The 19,484-nt window shown below is 38.1% G+C and overlaps 1 protein-coding gene across 3 annotated transcripts in view; it reads left to right on the forward strand.

Annotated features, from left to right (window-relative positions):
- The window catches only part of Mdr50 (Multi drug resistance 50), a 114,180-nt gene that overhangs the window by 25,261 nt on the left and 69,435 nt on the right, over positions 1 to 19,484 (forward strand). For all 3 annotated transcript variants that reach the window (XM_067141510.2, XM_068225862.1, XM_067141511.2), the window contains exons 3-6: positions 13,440 to 13,506; positions 13,762 to 14,031; positions 16,183 to 16,283; positions 17,610 to 17,781. In XM_067141510.2, coding sequence (XP_066997611.2) covers positions 13,440 to 13,506; positions 13,762 to 14,031; positions 16,183 to 16,283; positions 17,610 to 17,781 — 610 coding nt within the window. The remainder of the gene's footprint in view (positions 1 to 13,439; positions 13,507 to 13,761; positions 14,032 to 16,182; positions 16,284 to 17,609; positions 17,782 to 19,484) is intronic.

Consider the following 19,484-nt stretch of genomic DNA (forward strand, 5'->3'; position numbering starts at 1 on the left):
ATACACCAAGAGGGCTAACTGCATAATGGCATTACTGGCATCACTACTACCTCAGTCACTTTCATATTGTAATCCCTGGCTTGAACGATATGAAAGTGACTGAAATATGAGTAGAAAGTGTCTAGAATGTGGGCAATGGAGCACACTTACACAACTCTACAAAGTTCCGTAAATATTCGCCGCTATGTACGTCTGCCAACGTTTGTGTAGCTGTTGGAAACACTGCTGGAGAATATTGACAGGAAGATCCTGAACGGCTGCTGTTGTGGCAATGGTGATCTCCTCCGTGAAATCAAATCTTCGCCCACGTAGTTTTGCTTTCAAGCGGGGAAATAGAATGAAATCGCATAAGAGGCATAAAGGATAAGGAAAAGAACCTGTAACCTTGCCTGTTCCTCTTGGACAAGCAGATAGCCGAGTGTGGGAGCACTGCCATATAGCAGCAGCCACAGCTTAGCTTAGGACGAACCAAATACAGTAGAGACAATACACGACACTGAGCGAGATATCGAGGGACAGCTATTGAAGCTCACTCTAGCGGATAGACCTGAACGGTACTGATTCTGTCATAAGAGCACGTGTATTTTTGTGTGAAGTTTTTGGTGTTATTTATGCGTTTTCAGTGAGTTGACATAATTAAATAGTAGCGTGTGTCATTCCTTGATATCTCCTCTCAACATGAGGGGAAAGATATGTGCTGTGTTTGGCTGCAGTAATTACGAAGTAGAGAAAAATGCGCGCTCGTTCTTCAGGTTCCCTCGTGACAAGAACATGTAAGTAATATTGTGTTTGCATATATATATTCTTCCAGTGACAGATTTTTATAGTAGGGCCTACTTCATAATCTTCTGACCTGCTCGACCCATGTTTTAACGGGCTTAAAATATAATACGCATATTTTATTGTATAGTGCAGCAGTTAACCTTCAATACCGATGTGTTGTTGTAGGTGTGATCTGTGGGTTTTGAAATGTCACAGAAGCGATTTGGATAAAGTGTACAAGAAAGAAGGGACGTTACGCTTGTATAAGAATTATAAGATCTGTTCAGATCATTTCCAGGCCAGCGACTTTAAAAATCCTCGACTATACAGCCAAGGGTATGTTACATTTTTACTCTAATTGTACGTAAATATTCCTCAAAGCATCACTATCGACAACATTTTCAAACTTTTCTTTCTTTTATCCCTCTTCTCAGATTAAAGCCGGGATTTTATAGATTTTCTTTCTGTTAGTAGGCCTCATGTTAAGAGGAAAATTGTCCAGCTATTAAATGTTAATTCATTGCATCATATGTGTAAGGAATGTGCCGATATTTTTATTGACAAATGTCTTAATGTGATGATACATTGTTTTTAAATGAGGATAAAAGACAAATCCAACCGTAAGATTTCAGGCAGGTATGCTAAAGCTAAAAAAGTAATACATAAATGAAAGATCAAGCCATTTCACAGCAGTCCATTTCACACCTTGTTTATATGTCTAATTTCAGTCTTTGAATAATAACCTTTTAAATAATTCTTCATTCATTTATCCAGAATTGCTTTAGCAACTTCGAAGTTAATATCTCAATACCAGTTTCTTTCTAGACGTAATTTATTTATCCATTTCCGTATATACATTTCCATTGATATTTGAATTTTGCGCGATTTGTTCAGGTCAAGTCACTAGGAGCGCCACCGTCGAATTGTCTCCCATTTTAGCACGGCGAAATCCGTAAGTGTCGTGTATTGTCTCTACTGTATTTGGACGAACTGAGTCGCGTTAGCAACTTGGCTCTTCTTATACAGTAGCTGTTCTTATTTACAGTTGCTCCTTGTGGGATGAACTCTATGTGTAAAGTTGAATACTATAATTTAAAAAGGGTCGAAGTGCTAAAATGTAAAATCAGAGAAAGACAGGAAAAACAAATTTTTATTACATGGTAACGTTTTAAAGCAATTTAGCACACAAGATTTACAAAAAAGATAGATACACAGAAACATAAGGTCACCGGACAAGAAATGTGCACGCACAGATGGCGCAGTGAACGAGTCCCGTGCTCAACCACACGCGCACTGCCTCTAAGACAGTAGCGATCAGTGAGACATTGATGTTTTAAGCGGACATGTCATCATGGGTAGATGTAAGGATGTGACAAAGTGGCAAAAAGGGGCAATCATGTTTGGGCGTGCCCAAGGCCATACAGTGCGTGAAGTTGCTGGGACAATTACTGGTATCATTCCGCTTTAACTCGGCCGAGGAAGTAAAATCTCTGATTTGATCATGGTAAGCGTCTGCATCTAGGGAATTCACTCCAACAGATATATTTTTGCTAGTTTCTCCATGAACATGAGTGGACTTTCACTTTTACCATTGACAGCCCTTGAATTACTAGATTGCCGGGCGAGTTGGCCGTGCGGTTAGAGGTGCGCGGCTGTGAGCTTGCATCCGGGAGATAGTGGGTTCAAATCCCACTGTCGGCAGTCCTGGAAATGGTTTTCCGTGGTTTCCCATTTTCACACAGGCAACATTGGCTGTACATTAATTAAGACCACGGCCGCTTCCTTCCAACTCCTAGACCTTTCCTATCCCATCGTCGCCATTAGACCTATCTGTGTCGGTGCTACGTAACGCCACTAGCAAAAAGTAGTAGATTATTCCTTCCAATAAATAGAGGATTTTTAAAAATGTCTTTATTTAATTCGTTTGGAACCATATGCCTTGTTGCTCCCATTTCTGTGTGCGTGCCATGATTTCTATAGCGATTCTCATACAGTTAATAATTTTTTGCGAACCGGTAATTGAGCATTCATATTTTGAAAGCTCTTGGCGTAAACTTTTTTGTATGTTACATTTTCGAACTTTGTAACTTAATAAGTTTGTTTATTAATCATCCTTGGGCAATCTACGGCTGAGTTTTAATTCATTTTCTCGGGTGGAAACAAAATATATTATCAGAGATCATATACATCATTTGATATGGAGGGTCGAAGGATTTTGTTCCACTTTTCGAGCCCACAATTTTGAGATCCAGAGGCTGACACTCTGCCACTGATCTACAGAGAAAGATAATATTTGGCAATGTATTTATCTTCGTGCTTGTTTCAGATTACACCTAAAATCAGGTACGTCTAGAGATATACATAACTGACGCAATGCTTGCCTCCTAATTGTGCTAATTGTTGTCAGAGTGACTTTATTTTAACCAAAAGTAATAATTTACATTGATTCACCTTATGTCCTATGAAATCAAAAAACATTTTTCCACGAATTTCATACTGCTTGACTCTTCATTTTTCAACGATGGTGTACACATTCTGAAAACAGCCTTCAACTTTGTGGTCTTTTGTACTGTACCGTAGGAAAACGTTAACAGAGTTTCAAATACCCAAACAAATAAAAGTAATGATTCATTTCAATATTCATTGTGGGGTTCGGTACTTAAATATCATGTCATATAAAATAAACTTTTAATACATGAATTTGGATAATTTTATTTAAAATATATGTGTCTCACGATGGCTCAAACTTATGAAAAGTCCTCAATGAAACTGAATTTAGAAAATATATATAATATACCAAAGTTAAAAGTAAGTGCTCTATATGGATAAACATAATATTATTTGTTGGCTGGATTCGCTTACTGGCGATTTAATGTTCCTTATGTCAGAAACTGTATGATTTTCTATAAATTAAACAGAAGAAACTAATTTTCTCTTTAGTCCAATTTCAGCATCCTTAGTATATTCATAAGTCCGATAACTGATCTTCAACAAGACTTGAGAATTGCAATGTGGAAAAGAAAGGCGTGAAAGGAGAAATAAAACTTGATTGCAACATTCACTGTGAGATGAGCTTCTGTATTTCCATTTTGGGCTGTGAGAGGAGGTTTTTGACAAACCACAATATCTCTGGCTATATGATGTACTACCTCTTACTTTCTTTCTCATTTGATCATTGTATTTAAAAGTCTTTGACTTAAATTGCTGCCCTAACTGTAACGTTTATTTACATAGGATCAAACATGATTTGCTTACAACATACATCTCCACTCAGGCTACAAGTACTGAAATGTGATGAAACACACAATACCTGAGACATCACATATATGTACATTATAAGCAAGTTCCCGCATGTGATGAAATTTACAATGTTTGAGTCATCACAATTATGAAACTTATACAAATATCAGAAAAAATGCTGAAACACACAAAATGAATACAATTAAGTAATACCGTATTCAAAGTTGGGCATGCTTCTATTATTATTATTATTATTATTATTATTATTATTATTATTATTATTATTATTATTATTATTATTATTTACGAAGACTAACTAGTTGACATGCCTCAAATTATTATGGCTGAATTAAATCAAACTGAACCACCTGTCTGCAGCTGAATTGTAGGAATTTTACGAACTGTAATTATACCATAAAAGCAAAGTCGTCTCCTCACAGGCCATGAATACCCTTGGAGGGGTGGAAGGTAAAAGCTTCCACTACCCGTAACCTCGGCACCTGTTGGGGTAGAGTGGTTAGCTCTACACCCGGTCGCCTTTACCCTCAGGAATTAACCTGGTACTTATGTTTGCTGTTGACTGAGTGAACCTCAAGGCCGTGTGCACCTCCGGAAGTGGAAATCTCGTTTCTTAAATTTTTCGACTTTCTGACGGGAAATCGAACCCACGTCCTTCCAGGTGAACCGAACACGCCTTTCCCACCTCGGCCAGGCAGCCCCTCTTATTCTCCCACAGACTGTGATTAAACACAATTATTCATGCTATTCATAAAAACATTTGTTCAGAAAACCAAACTTGTTTTTGTTTACAATTTGTTTTACGTCGTACCGACATAGATATATCCTATGACGACGATGGGATTGGAAAGGTCTGGAAGTGCGAAGGAAGCGACCGTGATCTTAATTAAGGTACAGCACCAGCATTTGCCTGGTGTATAATAATTTCGTGTGGCTATTTCTAGCCGGGTGGGCATCTGCCATGTGTAGGTAACTGCGTGTTATTGTGGTGGAGGATAGTGTTATGTGTGGTGTGTGAGTTGCAGGGATGTTGGGGACATCACAAATACCCAGTCCCCGAGCCAAGGGAATTAACCATTTAAGTTTAAAATCTCCGACCCGGTCGGGAATCGAACCCGCAACTCCTGTGACCAAAGACCAGCAAGCTAACCATTTAGCCATGGAGCCGGACATGCCTGGTGTAAACACGGGAAACCGCGGAAAATCATCTTCAGGGCTGCCAGCAGCGGGGTTCGAACCCACTATCTCCCGAATGCAAGCTGATAGCTACGTGACCCAAACTACGCAGCCACTTGCTCGGTACCGAAATCGTTAGGAAATACATAATCCTGAAATTGTGTGTGGGTAATTCTACGATAGTATAACAGTAACGTAGCAAATGTTTTATCCACCTTAATGTAGGTAATGCAGTTTAATACTTTGCTGTTATTGTTGTTACCTTTGCTTCTTCTTTTCCCCCTAAATTTTTCTTTTTACTATCCTCCTTTCCTGCCACTCTGTCGGAGAAATGAAAAGATTTATTAGAGATTAGTTGGAAATTAAATTAAATTACGTAGCACTTAAATGTCCGCCTCTGTGGTGAAGTGGTTAGTGTGATTAGCTGCCACCCCCGGAGGTCCGGGTTCGATTCTCGGCTCTGCCACGAAATTTGAAAAGTGGTACGAGGGCTGGAACTGGGTCCACTCAGCCTCGGGAGGTCAACTGAGTAGATGTGGGTTCGATTCCCACCTCAGCCATCCTCGAAGTGGTTTTCCGTGGTTTCCCACTTCTCCTCCAGGCAAACTTAAGGCCACGGCCGCTTCCTTCCCTCTTCCTTCTCTATCCCCTCCCATCCCCCACCAAGGGCCCTGTTCAGTTTAGCAGGTGAGGCCGCCTGGGCGAGGCACTGGTCATCCTCCCCAGTTGTATCCCCCGACCCAATGTCTCACTCTCCAGGACACTGTCCTTGAGACGGTAGAGGTGGGATCCCTCGCTGAGTCCGAGGGAAAAAGCCAACCCTGGAGGATAAACAGATTAAGAAGAAGAAGTACTTAAATACGGTACTGAGACTCTGGAGCTACTAATCGCACCTCATTCATTTATTGCAGTTTAAACGAAGATCTGAGTCTATTTCCCATGCATACATCTATCCAAGGTATGCAGCATAAACATAGCCAAATCTAAGTCTATTCATGATTTCATACATTTAGGTACTGTAACATATTGTGACCTTCTTCTGCATATCCATTAATGGATTTTGGCAACTACATGTTGCATTTCTGCCAGATTGTTTACTGTGAGTAGCAGACCGTGAAAAGTGAGTAGCCCTGGCCATTGTCCTGTTTTGTGTAGCCATGGCATTCTTCTTCGTCCCTTTCCTCCTTTGCTTTCGACCTTCGCTTTTATAATCAACTGAAGAAGGTAATATTTGGTATTCCGCAAGATATATCCCAGGCATGCAGTCTTTCTCACTGTAACTAGATGTTCTCCACCTCTATTCATACCTTTCAATACTTCTTCACTTGTTACTCTCGCCGTTCATGGTATTTTAAACATCCTGCAGTACGTCCACATTTCAGAGGCCTCGATCTTCCTCTTTGTAGCCATTTTTAGTGTCCATTCCTCACAACCAGGGACATGGCATCTACAATATGTTGCCATGTGTTGCAGCTGGCAACATACCGAACAATAGAAATGAGCTATTTTCTTCTTTTCCTACCGCTTTTTCCCCACACCTGGGAGGTCGCGGGTGCGAACTGAATCGCACATGTGGAATTGGCCCCGGTTTTACGGCCGGATAGCCTTCCTGACGCCAACCCCATATGGAGGGATGTAATCACTATTACGTTTTTCTCTGGTGGTTGGTATGTTGTTTGAATATGAAGAGGAGAGTGTTGGGACGGACACAAACACCCACTCCCCGGACCAGAAGAATTGATCAGAAGCGATTAAAATCTCCGAGCTGGCCGGAAATCGAACCCGGGACTTTCTGAACCGAAGGCCAGTACGCTGACCATTTAGACAACGAGTCGAAACACAACAGAAATGAGCTATATTCCTTATTAAATGTTTTGAATTTTCTATCGGCGATCTAAATCCACCAGACTCCCGTAATAAATGTCAGAAAACATATGACTGTCATCTAGCGTCGAAGAATTGAACTGATACATAGAACAAAACGTCTTCGATGTTTCTGATCTACGTTACTTGTTGCCTGCAGTTCATCAACGGCAACCTCCCCAGGCTGGGTGTCATTGACCTTCGGTGCTCTGGTGAGAGTGTGTCGAGCATTATTTGCCGGTTAGACACAAAGGCAAACGGTGTTTTTCTTCCTTCCTCTACACTAAAGCATGGCTTTTAAACTGACTGTGAAGTACTCTCCTATGAACTTGACTGTGATTCAGAGACCCTTTTAAACAGTTCGTTATGATCACATACATTTAGTGAGAAAAGTAATGTTATTTCGAATGGCAGACCAATCCCTGAATTAAAAGATTTGAAAACTAAATTACATGGAGGTTTTGGAAAGATCTTTTAATGTCCTATAGTATACAGAATTACCGTGACTTTGCGTTTATTTTGGTTACATCTTCCCAAAAGATTATTACTATACCTGCAACTCTATTATTCTTCGCATAATTGTATACATTGGATATTGTGAGTGGAAAACAATTTCTCCCGTAATACGTTAGAAGAACGCTGGTAAGAACTTCATTTTCTCCTCGACTGTATCAGCTTCGAACCGGCAACACCCCAAAAATTCCCACGCAACTCTACGGCTCACCACCATACAGAAGTGTAGACCAATGTAACATTTATCATATCTCTTATCCTAAGTTAAGCCTTTGCTGGTGAGACGTAATGTTTATTTTTAAAATTGAATATCCTAATATTTTGAACCCTATTTTATATGGCTATATTAGAGTTATAGTTTTGATCCGTTAATTAATTATTGGTCCGTGACACTGAATTAGGAAAACTAAATTATTGAAGATGTGGTGAATGAACTTAAGGAACTGTTTGTAGCAGCAGGATTTTCTAAACAGGTAGTATAATGGCTTTGAGACTTCCACATTAAAATTGTTTAGGTGACAATCAAAATCGAATCTTGTCCTTCCTAACATAGCACAGTCGAAACAGTAATTTATCCACTGTTTGAGAACATCCCAAAAAGCACAATTATTCGTCTGAAACATCAATTATAAAGCGTACAAATTTGCACTTAAACTTTCTATGGCAGGAGAGAAACTGGGTGAGAATGAATTCGGGCACTAATGTTTTGCGTTGGAGTCGGCCATATATCGGGGGGAAAATAATTCTCTTGTGACAGACCTCTTTGTACTTGATGTCCAGGGGTTGTTCAACTGACTTATTAGATTTTATTTGGGCTTTTGCGTAACTCGGGGTGATTTCTTTTAGGTAATTTATATATTGGACGAGGAGGCTGTTCCAGGAGAACCGGTGTGTCCTCGGATCCAGGAAAGACAGACGCAAGGGCACTACTGTGTTGTAGATCCTATAGTAGCAGCTATAGGGTTGACATTGTGTTTAATGTGGCCTGCGAGTCACTTAGTATCCGAGTACTACTGTTGTTTTCACATCACTCCACAGCAGACTTTATAGCTCGGCTTGAAATACTGAGTAGCTGGATGACAATTTAAACTGGGCTGAAAACACTTCGCGTTGTTCTCGTTCACAACGTACAGTACGTGCATAGCGATATCAGGTGTGCGAGAGCAGTCTGTGTTTTGGGTGACCCAATTCCAGGAAGTGACGGTTTTTTCATAGTGGTTTCGAGATTGGTACATGATATGATCTGTCTTCCTTCATTAACGCGAGTTCGGCTGTTCTGATGGCAGATAAGAACAGGGTCTCTATTCCAGCGGTGGCAAATGCTACTTGTGTAGATATTGCGCGATAGGCACAAGAAATTCGAAGGACGATTCCTCTATGAATCTGCAGAAGTTCTTCCTAGGCCCATTGCTTTGCGAGTGTGGAACGAAATGATGAATCACAATACAGTATTAGTGGAACAAATGCTTTGTAGTATAGCGGTATAATGCGGAGTACTTCTGAGTTTAGACCACATGACGATCTGCATTCAATAGCAATGCCCTGAAGAAATTTATCTGATTTAAGCTTTAATTTATTTAAACGTAGCCTAAAAGTTAAGTGTTTGTCCAGCAGAACTCCCAGATATAAACGTTGATATTCTAAGTGAGATTTCCTGTCCGTTCATCGTGAGTTGTGGGTTTATCAGAATTCATCTTCTCGTGACAATTATAGCCTTCATTTTCAAAGGATTTTTTGTAGCTTGTTTTTGCAGCCACCGTCGAATAGAATATGTAACACTGTGTTCGCTCGAGTGCTTAAAACAGCCTCATTATCAGGTTCAGTTAATAAAAGCTCGTCGTCAGCATAAGCAACAATCTTGCAATTCGTGGGGAGAGGTACTTTGAGGACATTGTCATAAAAGATAATCCAAAATTCTGGGCTGCAGGTAGATCCCTGGGAACATCCTTTATTGATGTATTTAGTTGAAGTTGCTATTTCGACTTGAAGTTTCACTGTTATGCTGCTGAAGTACGCTTGAGTGATATTGAACAGATTACGTGGGCATTGCTTTTCCTTTAGTTGACACAAAATTTTCGCCACCAGGCGTTATCAAAGGCACTAGTTATGTCCAAAGAGATTAATATGCCTATTTTTCGCCCTCAGAAATTGTCCCGAATTCATTTAGTTGCATAGAGAACGACATATTCAGTAGATTTTTGTGGGGTAAAGCCATTCTTAAGTTGGAAATACAGGCCGTGACGATGCTTGTGGTACATAATTCTGTCGATTATTAGCTTCTCCAGAATCTTCCCTAGAAGTGACAAGAGGCAGATAGGTCTGAAATACTTCGTTAAGGTGCTTTCTCTAGGAATTACCTTCACCACTGTAATTGTCTACGAGGTAGGAAAATGGTTCAGTGGTTCAAAGATAGGCACTTGAAGAGTGTAACAAGCAAGGATGGAAGTCAGAAGTGAATATTTTTTATTATGTTGGCCGATATGTCATCCCAGCCTGGTGTTTTCTTGTCATTCCGTTGTAGAATGATGCGCTCAACTTCTTTATGTGCTACAACAAACGTGTTACTTTCATTGACCTGTCTCAGTCTCATATCCTTGGATTTGACAGTGTGGAAATGACTAAGGTATGAGCGATGCTGGTAATGCCATTCCTCATGCAGCCAGTTCCTGTTATGAATGGTGTGAAAATGTCGCTCATAGGATTTGGTGGTGCGAACATTCCAGTGGGATTGGCAGATTATGTAATAGCAATCTCTGGCTTGGTGAGGAAAGCAACCGAAAACTACCTCACTCCTCATAACCCTTGTTCGCCCCTTTCGTGACGCCTAGCCCATCTGTGACATCAGTTGAGAATCTAACCAGCCTTCGGGTTGAGTAATCAACATACATACATACATACATACATACATACATACATACATACATACATACATACATACATACATACATACATACATACATACATACATACTGTAACTGTTCCACCTCGTCAAAACACTTGGGGAGATGAAAGTTATAATCTTGGGACACATGAATATTAAATAAACTATTTGTGGCTTGCCCGCAAATTGCCACGCAAATAGAAACAATTAACATTCCATGGTTCCCCATTTCTCTATGTAATGTTTGGGCGCCATGGTTACAGTTTTAAACAAAACTGTAAACCAAAATTTATATTTACTAGCATAGAGACTTACACTTAAATCACAGGGGTAGGATTTTAAATAATTAACCATTAAGTATCGCTTAAGAAAGAAAATTAACACAATATAAAATACAAATGAATTTATTATACAAAAAATGAGATGAATAGGAAAAGTTTCCTTAAAGCGTGGAGGAATTTATAATTTACTGGATTTACTATTGCTTGCTTTATCTAATTAAAGCTCACCAATTGCAGCTTCCGTTGAAGTTATCTGGTTTCCGTGGTTACTCGTTCTCTCCTTCTCGATGTAGAATTTGCTCCCTGCTTGCCTAGTCTTTAAATTAGACATTGGCCCTATACTTGTAAAAACTGATCAGCGTTGATCGTAAGAGGAGAAAATTCAGAGATATAAATTTTTCCATATTAGTAGAAATCTCAATCCAACTGAGCTATACTATTTATACGGTACAGACTTGTACCAAAATTCCGTAGACTTGAACTAAACATAGTTCTTCGTCCACAATATTTACTGAATATCACACAAGCCATAAGCTTGTTTCGTTTCTCGTAGATCCGATAACATAACCGAAAGTAAGTACTGTATCGAAGTGATAACATATTGTACAAAAATAACTATGTCGCGGAGCGACCACACACTGTTTCAAAAATCACATCACGTCGTTCAAAGTAGATGTTCACAGTAGAAGTACTAGTGATGGAGTATCCCTAAGTATCTCGCTGTAAGGTCCCGTTCTCGTGTTGAGAATCAGTATATATCCGGGCTCACCCCCACTCTTGGTAACAGTTCAATCTCAAAACTCATATACAACGAAGTATCTGATTCGATAGATCGAAGCATCAACTCCCCTTCTCTTCATCTCGACAAGTCCAGAAGCCGTGGCGATGATATTGCTGACTCTCTTGCAAGCCTCGCGCACGGGTCGCTGTTTACTAGCCTTGGTCATAAAATAAACCCATGACTAACGCAAAATCCCAAGCTTCAAGAATAACCCTCCGTATACACAAACATGAGATGAAATGAAAACAACTATGTCTCAACATATTGACCGTATTTACAACATAATGAATTCTTATCCCACATAATATAATAATTTAAATACTAAAACGATGTTATTATATATACAATGTGATTCTAAAAAGCCTTGATTACAAATGATTGACGTTGAATAAATATGTTATTACAAATAATTGCCGATGGCGGATAAACTTGATATCAAATGATATCGCGTAAAATGATATTATATTAAATTAGTAGGACTGGAGAAGCCTGGGCGGTTACAATACATACATACATACATACATACATACATACATACATACATACATACATACATACATACATACATACATACATACAAAGATTGACGTTCATATCTGTGCATGTAAGGATTATATTATGCTCATGTATTAATATATAACTTAACTCAGATCTAGTATTGTAAGGATACAATTACTATAATCTATAATCTATCAGCTTCATTGTCCGTATTGATGAATTAAGAATGCAAGTATGAAGAATGAGATTTCCACCTAATCAATACTTTATTATAAAATGTTTGAAGTTATCTACATTGAAACAGTACCGGTTTCGACCTGTAAAAAGGTCATCATCAGCTGTTGGTGAACCTGCTTTATAGCGATAGTACGTAAAACATTACTAAAACTAATTTAACAAGAATGCCTTATTCTAATATAATATTACTTAAGGAACCTAGAAATTAGTATTTATCAGCAACATCATACAATAAGAATGAACAACCACAGAACCTCAGTCGATTACGCTCCCCGCAAAATTGCGGCCCAACAAAGCACCTTGATTGTGTATTCACAACGGTTGGTCTCAGTGCCGACATGCTGCAAAGACGTTTCAACTTAACACCGAAACCTCAGTGATCCTCTATTCTATAGGAACTGTATTTTCAACCTCTGTTATACAATTTTTGGAGTGTGTGGCATTCAAGGGACTCCAGCAAGCCAAGCCCTTTATTGCACCATATGTACATATGTATATTGTTTGACATAATGTTGGCAACAGCACAGATTTTTGAATGGAACTCCAATGAGTCTAAGCCCCATATTGTACCATATGTATATATCTTAAGTAATATTATATTAGAATAAGGCATTCTTGTTAAATTAGTTTTAGTAATGTTTTACGTACTATCGCTATTAAGCAGGTTCACCAACAGCTGATGATGACCTTTTTACAGGTCGAAACCGGTACTGTTTCAATGTAGGTAACTTCAAACATTTTGTAATAAAGTATTGATTAGGTGGAAATCTCATTCTTCATACTTGCATTCAGGATACAATTAGTTAAATTTCATTTAATATTTTTATTAAGCTTACTAGTATTTTTACGTTAGTATTTCTTTCGTTGTGTACTGAAATGAGTATTTTTTTTCAAATATGTTTTATCTAGTCAGTTCCTTTTTCTTTCTTTCTTTCTTTCTTTCTTTCTTTCTTTCTTTCTTCTTTGCTTGTATATATTCACATTTTTGTCTTAAACATTTATCTTAAAATTAGTGTTATTTGTAGTTCTTAGTATTTTAAGTTAATCAGTGTCATTGTATTAACAAAAAAAGTAATATCTGTGTGGTTAAGTGTAAGAAAGGGCCAAGAGCCCTAACTTCGCCACAGAAAATAAAGGCTTTTATCTATCTATCTATCTACTAATATCTCATGTTTTCATAAATTTTCAGGGAATTTACTGGTCCCTCAATTAAACCAGAAGAAGAGTCAGTACCACCAATATCGTTCTTCAAATTGGTGAGCAAATCAATTATGACATTGTAACCTTTATACTCACGTCTGTTTGTAATTTTAAATTTAAACATTTATTTTGCATAGGCTACTCTTTCTTAATAACTAAACGTTTACCTTTCTTAGGTAAAACTCGTGTAAATGGGCTTGTCAGAAATAGGAAATATTCTCAGAGTGTATTAAGTGGAGCTTCTAGAAGTAATAATAATTCATTCTCCACTTGAAAAAAAAATATTTTAACTGACTTTTTTTTAATTTCAGTTCCGATTTACCACGACGGGAGAAGCCATCTTATTGTTTCTTGCCTCACTGGGTGCTATTACTACAGGACTGTGCTCTCCTGCCAACATTCTTATATTTGGTGATCTCACTGACACAATGATTAGTAATAATCCTATGCTAACGAATTCTTCTGATGGCTTTATGGATGGAATAAATGACTTTGCTCTGAATAACACCTACATTGGGATTATAATGTTAGTGTGCAGCTATTTATCCATTATGATATTCAACTACGTGGCACAAAGACAAGTGAGTATGCCTGTTTTATATTGTTAGTGTTATTACTTCCTCACACTCTTCAGTATGTACCGGTATTTAGTGAATTACAACTTAAATGTGTATGGGGAGGTGCAAGCCGGAGGGAGAAAACTCTTTGCATTACAGTACCACTGCCTAAATAAATTACCACTTTTTATTTCATAACAATTTATATAATAAATGAACATTATGCTGATAATTGTATGTTATGGATTTCATGTACAAATAATGAATTTATAGCTGCCCCAGGCCATCTCATGCATATTCGTTAATTTCATGTTGACACTCCCGACACTACTACTCAAATAGGCTAACAACTGGAAAGTTTAATATCAAAAATGTTTTGTTTCTTTTACTTTCTTTTTGCTAGGGGCCTTACGTCGCACCGAATCAGATAGGTCTTATGGCGACGATGGAATAGGAAAGGCCTAGGAGTTGGAAGGAAGCGGCCATGGCCTTAATTAAGGTACAGCCCCAGCATTTGCCTGGTGTGAAAATGGGAAACCACGGAAAACCATTTTCAGGGCTGCCGATAGTGGGATTCGAACCTACTATCTCCCGGATACAAGCTCACAGCCGCGCGCCTCTATACGCACGGCCAACTCGCCCGGTGTTTCTTTTACTCCGGTGTTGGTGACGTAATGATCATCACCACATCTACAAATTCATTTCCTTCAGTTTTACACATTCTACAGTATAATACATCCACTTAAGCATTAGAATCTCATTTAATATCAACAGGCACATATAAGCTTAATTGCATACAGTAGGGACACGGAAGTCCCGTTAGGTGCACTAGCAGTGATCTCTCTGGGCTTATGTAGGAACTTCTAGTGCATATAGTTGGATGACTGTCTAGCCAAGACATAATTGGTTCAACTAGAAGGACAAGGATTCAGTTCCCTGAGAGAAAGTTGAGAAACTTAGAAATATGACTACTTTTATTGGCCCTAGGGTTCAATCAGCCTACAATAGAAATCAGCACCAGATAAATTCATGGTGGCAATGGTACTCATGCGTGTCTCACTTCTGTGGTTAGTAATAGTAGAGACCCTTGCCTCACACTCCTCTAGACGACAACAATGCAGTAAGTTTATGAGATGAGTGACACACCCTTATTTTATTAGTCCGTGCATTGCGTAGTGATTTACTATTCATTTTTGATTTGCTTAGTATTTGAACAACTCATTAATTTACATGATTTACAAACCAACATTAACGAAATTGGATAACGTAACTTAAATGTTGAAACCAAAACATTTATTATAGTAATCAAATCTTTCCTTCACTCTCCCACTAAAATATAGCTTTTGATAAAAACTTCTAAAAAGTTTACTCTTCAGCCTACTTATCTGCATTGATGTACAATTTCCTTCCTTTTTTTAAAAAATACATCAGCTAATCATGTTAATCCTTGGAAAGTAAGGGTAGGAGATTATCATACCAAAGACAGAAATATAGGAACAAGGACAGAAACATATTCAGGGACGTACGCAGTGACAGGGCAGAGTGGCAAGACGGCAATGGAATTGAGAAACAAGGACAAACGTGGAAATTCAGTCCACAAACTTCATACTCTATTTATGGTGATGATGATGCTTGTTGTTTAAAGGGGCCTAACATCCAGGTCATCGGCCCTACTCTATTCTTCTCATTTATATAAAATGATCTCTCAGCTCATTAATCCACATTTTTCTACACTCATTTCTTCACCTCCCACGACAAGTTTGTTACTCTTTCCCAGCTTCATCATCCATACTGAAGGGAGCCATTCTTGACAGACCTTCAATCCTACTACGGGACATGTAGGATAAGAAGAAAGAAAGAAAGAAAGAAAGAAAGACAAACACAATCATAGGGGAGATAAGAAATGATAACAGTTTTACACAGGAGTGGAAAACACTGAACTCAAGGAAAATTAGCTTTCGGGAGAAAATTGAGTTAATACTTTCATTTCATGCACATGATCTAAAGTGATTTGTTGGAATCTGAGGATGTTCTTGTAGAACGGAACATGACATTCTTTGTTTAATAGTGTGTTTTTCGAGTTACATTAACTAAGTCGACATTGGAAAATATAGCTGGCTTCTTAGCACGTGGATATGGAAAGAAACTGAAAATAAATTGCTGGTCCTTTTACAGATATACCGTATTCGAGATCTGTTCCTGAAGTCTGCCTTACAACAGGACATCGGCTGGTATGACCTGCACCAGTCTGGAGATTTAGCTAGCAGAATGTCAGAGTAAGTAGAAGCCACAGCTGTGATAGTCACTTCTGCAATTTTTCTAGTAATAGATTAAAGGAAAATATCTTAATTTGTGCCAAATCACACCCGAAACTCGATAAACAGTATTGTGTAGTCTCGATAGGTCGATCTGGAAAGGACTTTTAATAGATGAAATGATCGTAAAGTGGTATTATGTGGAAAAAGTGGCGGACAAAGTACTATTTCATAGATGATTGCCATTCTAATTATCATTTATATTTTCTGCCAACTTACAACGAAGGATTTAATAGTATTATTTTAATTAGTACTCACTGGGTTTCTTGCTTCTTTGTTAAACTCCGTTCTCTGGCTGTAATATGTTTTGAATATTTATGAACAACAAGAACTTAGCGGTACCGTTTCCTATCGTGATCAAACCTTCCTTCATATTCTAAATAATTTCTTGTTCGTTCCCTTCGTATGCATTATTGCTAGCTCCTCGCTGTATAGCACATTTCTAAACGTGAAGTCGATTTTTATACACCATTCTCAACAATTCACTGTGTTTATTTTCCACGACTTGGATGATATGAAATGTTTGGCTTCTAGGACTCGAGCTCTTATGACCATACAGTAGACACATTTTCTGGTACTTCATTAGATGTTTCTGAAGTTATCTAAAATATGTCAAGAGTTTTTGAAGAATTAAATTCTTCTCTAGGTAGCAACATAAATAAACATATGCTAATTTTGTTGATCTAAGAACTAACACTTTAAGTCAAAATTAAGTTGAGGTAAATCAAGTTATCTACTATTTACTTCGATTCTCTTATAATTGTTTCGTTTTAAAGCTATATAATAACAAGCAATACTTTATGCTAATTTCAAAATGACAGCCATTTAGGCCTGCCGGATTGAAATTTTCTGTCAGTTTCAAGATATATTCATTAGTAGCCTATGTACCTGTATTATCAAGATAGATAGAAAGATTTTGATTGTTCATCCTCATGCAATGTAGCTGGATGTTAGAAATAAAATATTTGTCACGCATCCTTATGAGTTGGAATGGTACCGCACGTAACCGTCTCATTTCTAGCCTCTGCGTCCAATTTAAATATTCAGTTCCAGACAAGGTTGGTTGTTGCCGTATAACTGTTCTTGCATTTTCTCTTATTTGACAACAAATTAAGTTCTAACTTTTACAACCATCACCCATATAACACGCAAGTATTGTGAGGTTTTGTGTACAGTACTTATGATTCCATTAATCTTCATAACTTATCGTAAGTGTCGTTTGTAACTACTGTCAGTACTATAACGGTTACTGGTATTGTTATTCATTACTCCTTTTATAATTTACAGGGACCTTACTAAGCTGGAAGAAGGTATTGGTGAGAAGATTTCCATGTTCATTCATTTTCAAGTGGCATTCATTGGAAGTCTTGTGTTGGCATTCATGAAGGGCTGGGAACTGGCATTAGTATGTCTTATTTCTTTCCCTGTTACCATGATCTCAATGGGAATTGTTGCCATTGTAAGTATGATGTCTTATTGTCTACTGGAGGTCTAAATATTGTATGATGTTTTCTGTGGCTTGCCGTGGTCTTAACCAACGGGGGCTAGATATCCTGAATAAACAGACGAATGCTAATAACAGTTCGTAATGAGCAGAAGTGTAAAGAAAATCATAAGACCAATTTTCGGCGCCCAAAAGGCTGTTTACCCTATTTTCACGCAAGAAAGTTAACTTCGCTTGTATGAAGGTGCAATCCTCCTAAAGTATAACCTTTCTGAAGAAATTTCTCGATGACGGTATCATAAAAATCATCATGAACACTCTTTTCAAAGGACATCACTAAAATTGCAGGTAGCCTGCCTTAGCGCTGAGTGTTCCATAGACATGTTTTTATTCGCTTTTGGCAAGAGAAGGTACAACCCACCGTAGACATGCGCACTGGTATCGTTGAGATCAGGCAACATAACGTTTACCTTTCAAGAATTGCTGTCACTGCTAAATCGGACTCCTTTAAAATCTTCCTCGTTTCAGTGTCTGGTTTACTTCAACAATCTGATAGTATTGTACGGCCAGTAGTTTAATTCTCAATTATTAAAAATTAAAAACACTGTGGTAATTTGATTTAAGTGTTGTAAAGAGGTTCCCAGAAAATGCAATTTCGGATCTCTTAAAGTATTTTGAGTCCAATATTTCAAGAAATTGCAGTTTTTGAGATCTTGAAATTTCAGTACGATTTGACCTATTATTGTATCAAGACCTTCATTATACAGTCGCAAATATTTAATTCTGATGTTTTCTTAACTACCTTCCTTACATTAATTTTTAGGGGATTCAGCAGTCTCACTGTCGTTAAGCTTGCTGTACAATTGGTCAAAATAATTCCTTCCTTCTCTAACATTAAGACGAAGAACTTGGTCTTTAAATGTGTCCATGCCATACTTGACGTCTAAAGCCTTAGTCAGAAGAATACTGAACAAGGCGTCCATCAGCGCAGACATATGACTGAAAACCTCCAACAGAAAAGTCCTTCATTGATGATGCGTAACCTTTAGCTGCCACAAAAGCTTCTGTGTCTCAGTTATCTGAGTCATTGACAATATTGTTAAACAGAACTAATGAGAGCTCTGCATTGTTTTCATGTACTATATTCACAATCCCACCTTATGCCAGCAGCAGTCAGAAATCATTTCCTGACTTCTGATTCAATGAGGTTCATTTGTGCGTTTTATGGAATGTGAAAAAAATATTTAACATTCTTTGAAGAAGGTCCCAGATAGCAATGAATGAGAACCTCATTGGGGCATTTTTCATTTGACAACCGACTGTAAAGAAATGACCGGAAAAAGGTTTCGGCTCTGGCGTATCATTGAGCTACAAGTTTGTGTTCATAGTGGAATTCCTCAAGCATTTTAAAACATACTCACTCACTCCAATCACTCATAGAGCGGTCTATACCGAAATCTAACATCTGTAGACCCAACAAGTGTTTCCCGAACTTTGCTTTTTATCACGTATCGTAACAGTGGAAAGCTGGGACAGGTTTTAAATCTCAGTAGTTTTGGCCAGCACTATGGTAATAAATGACGCAGCTTGCCTCTCCCGATTCAGTCAGGAATTACATCTGCAATGCTCTCACTTTCTATATGTTATTTTGAATTTTTTTTGGTGTGCCCGTGAATACGGAGGAGCTCATTAGATAAGTATCCAGCTTACTATCGTAC

Source organism: Anabrus simplex, chromosome 2 (assembly GCF_040414725.1).
Source record: "Anabrus simplex isolate iqAnaSimp1 chromosome 2, ASM4041472v1, whole genome shotgun sequence".
Classification (NCBI taxonomy): Eukaryota; Metazoa; Arthropoda; class Insecta; order Orthoptera; family Tettigoniidae; genus Anabrus; species Anabrus simplex.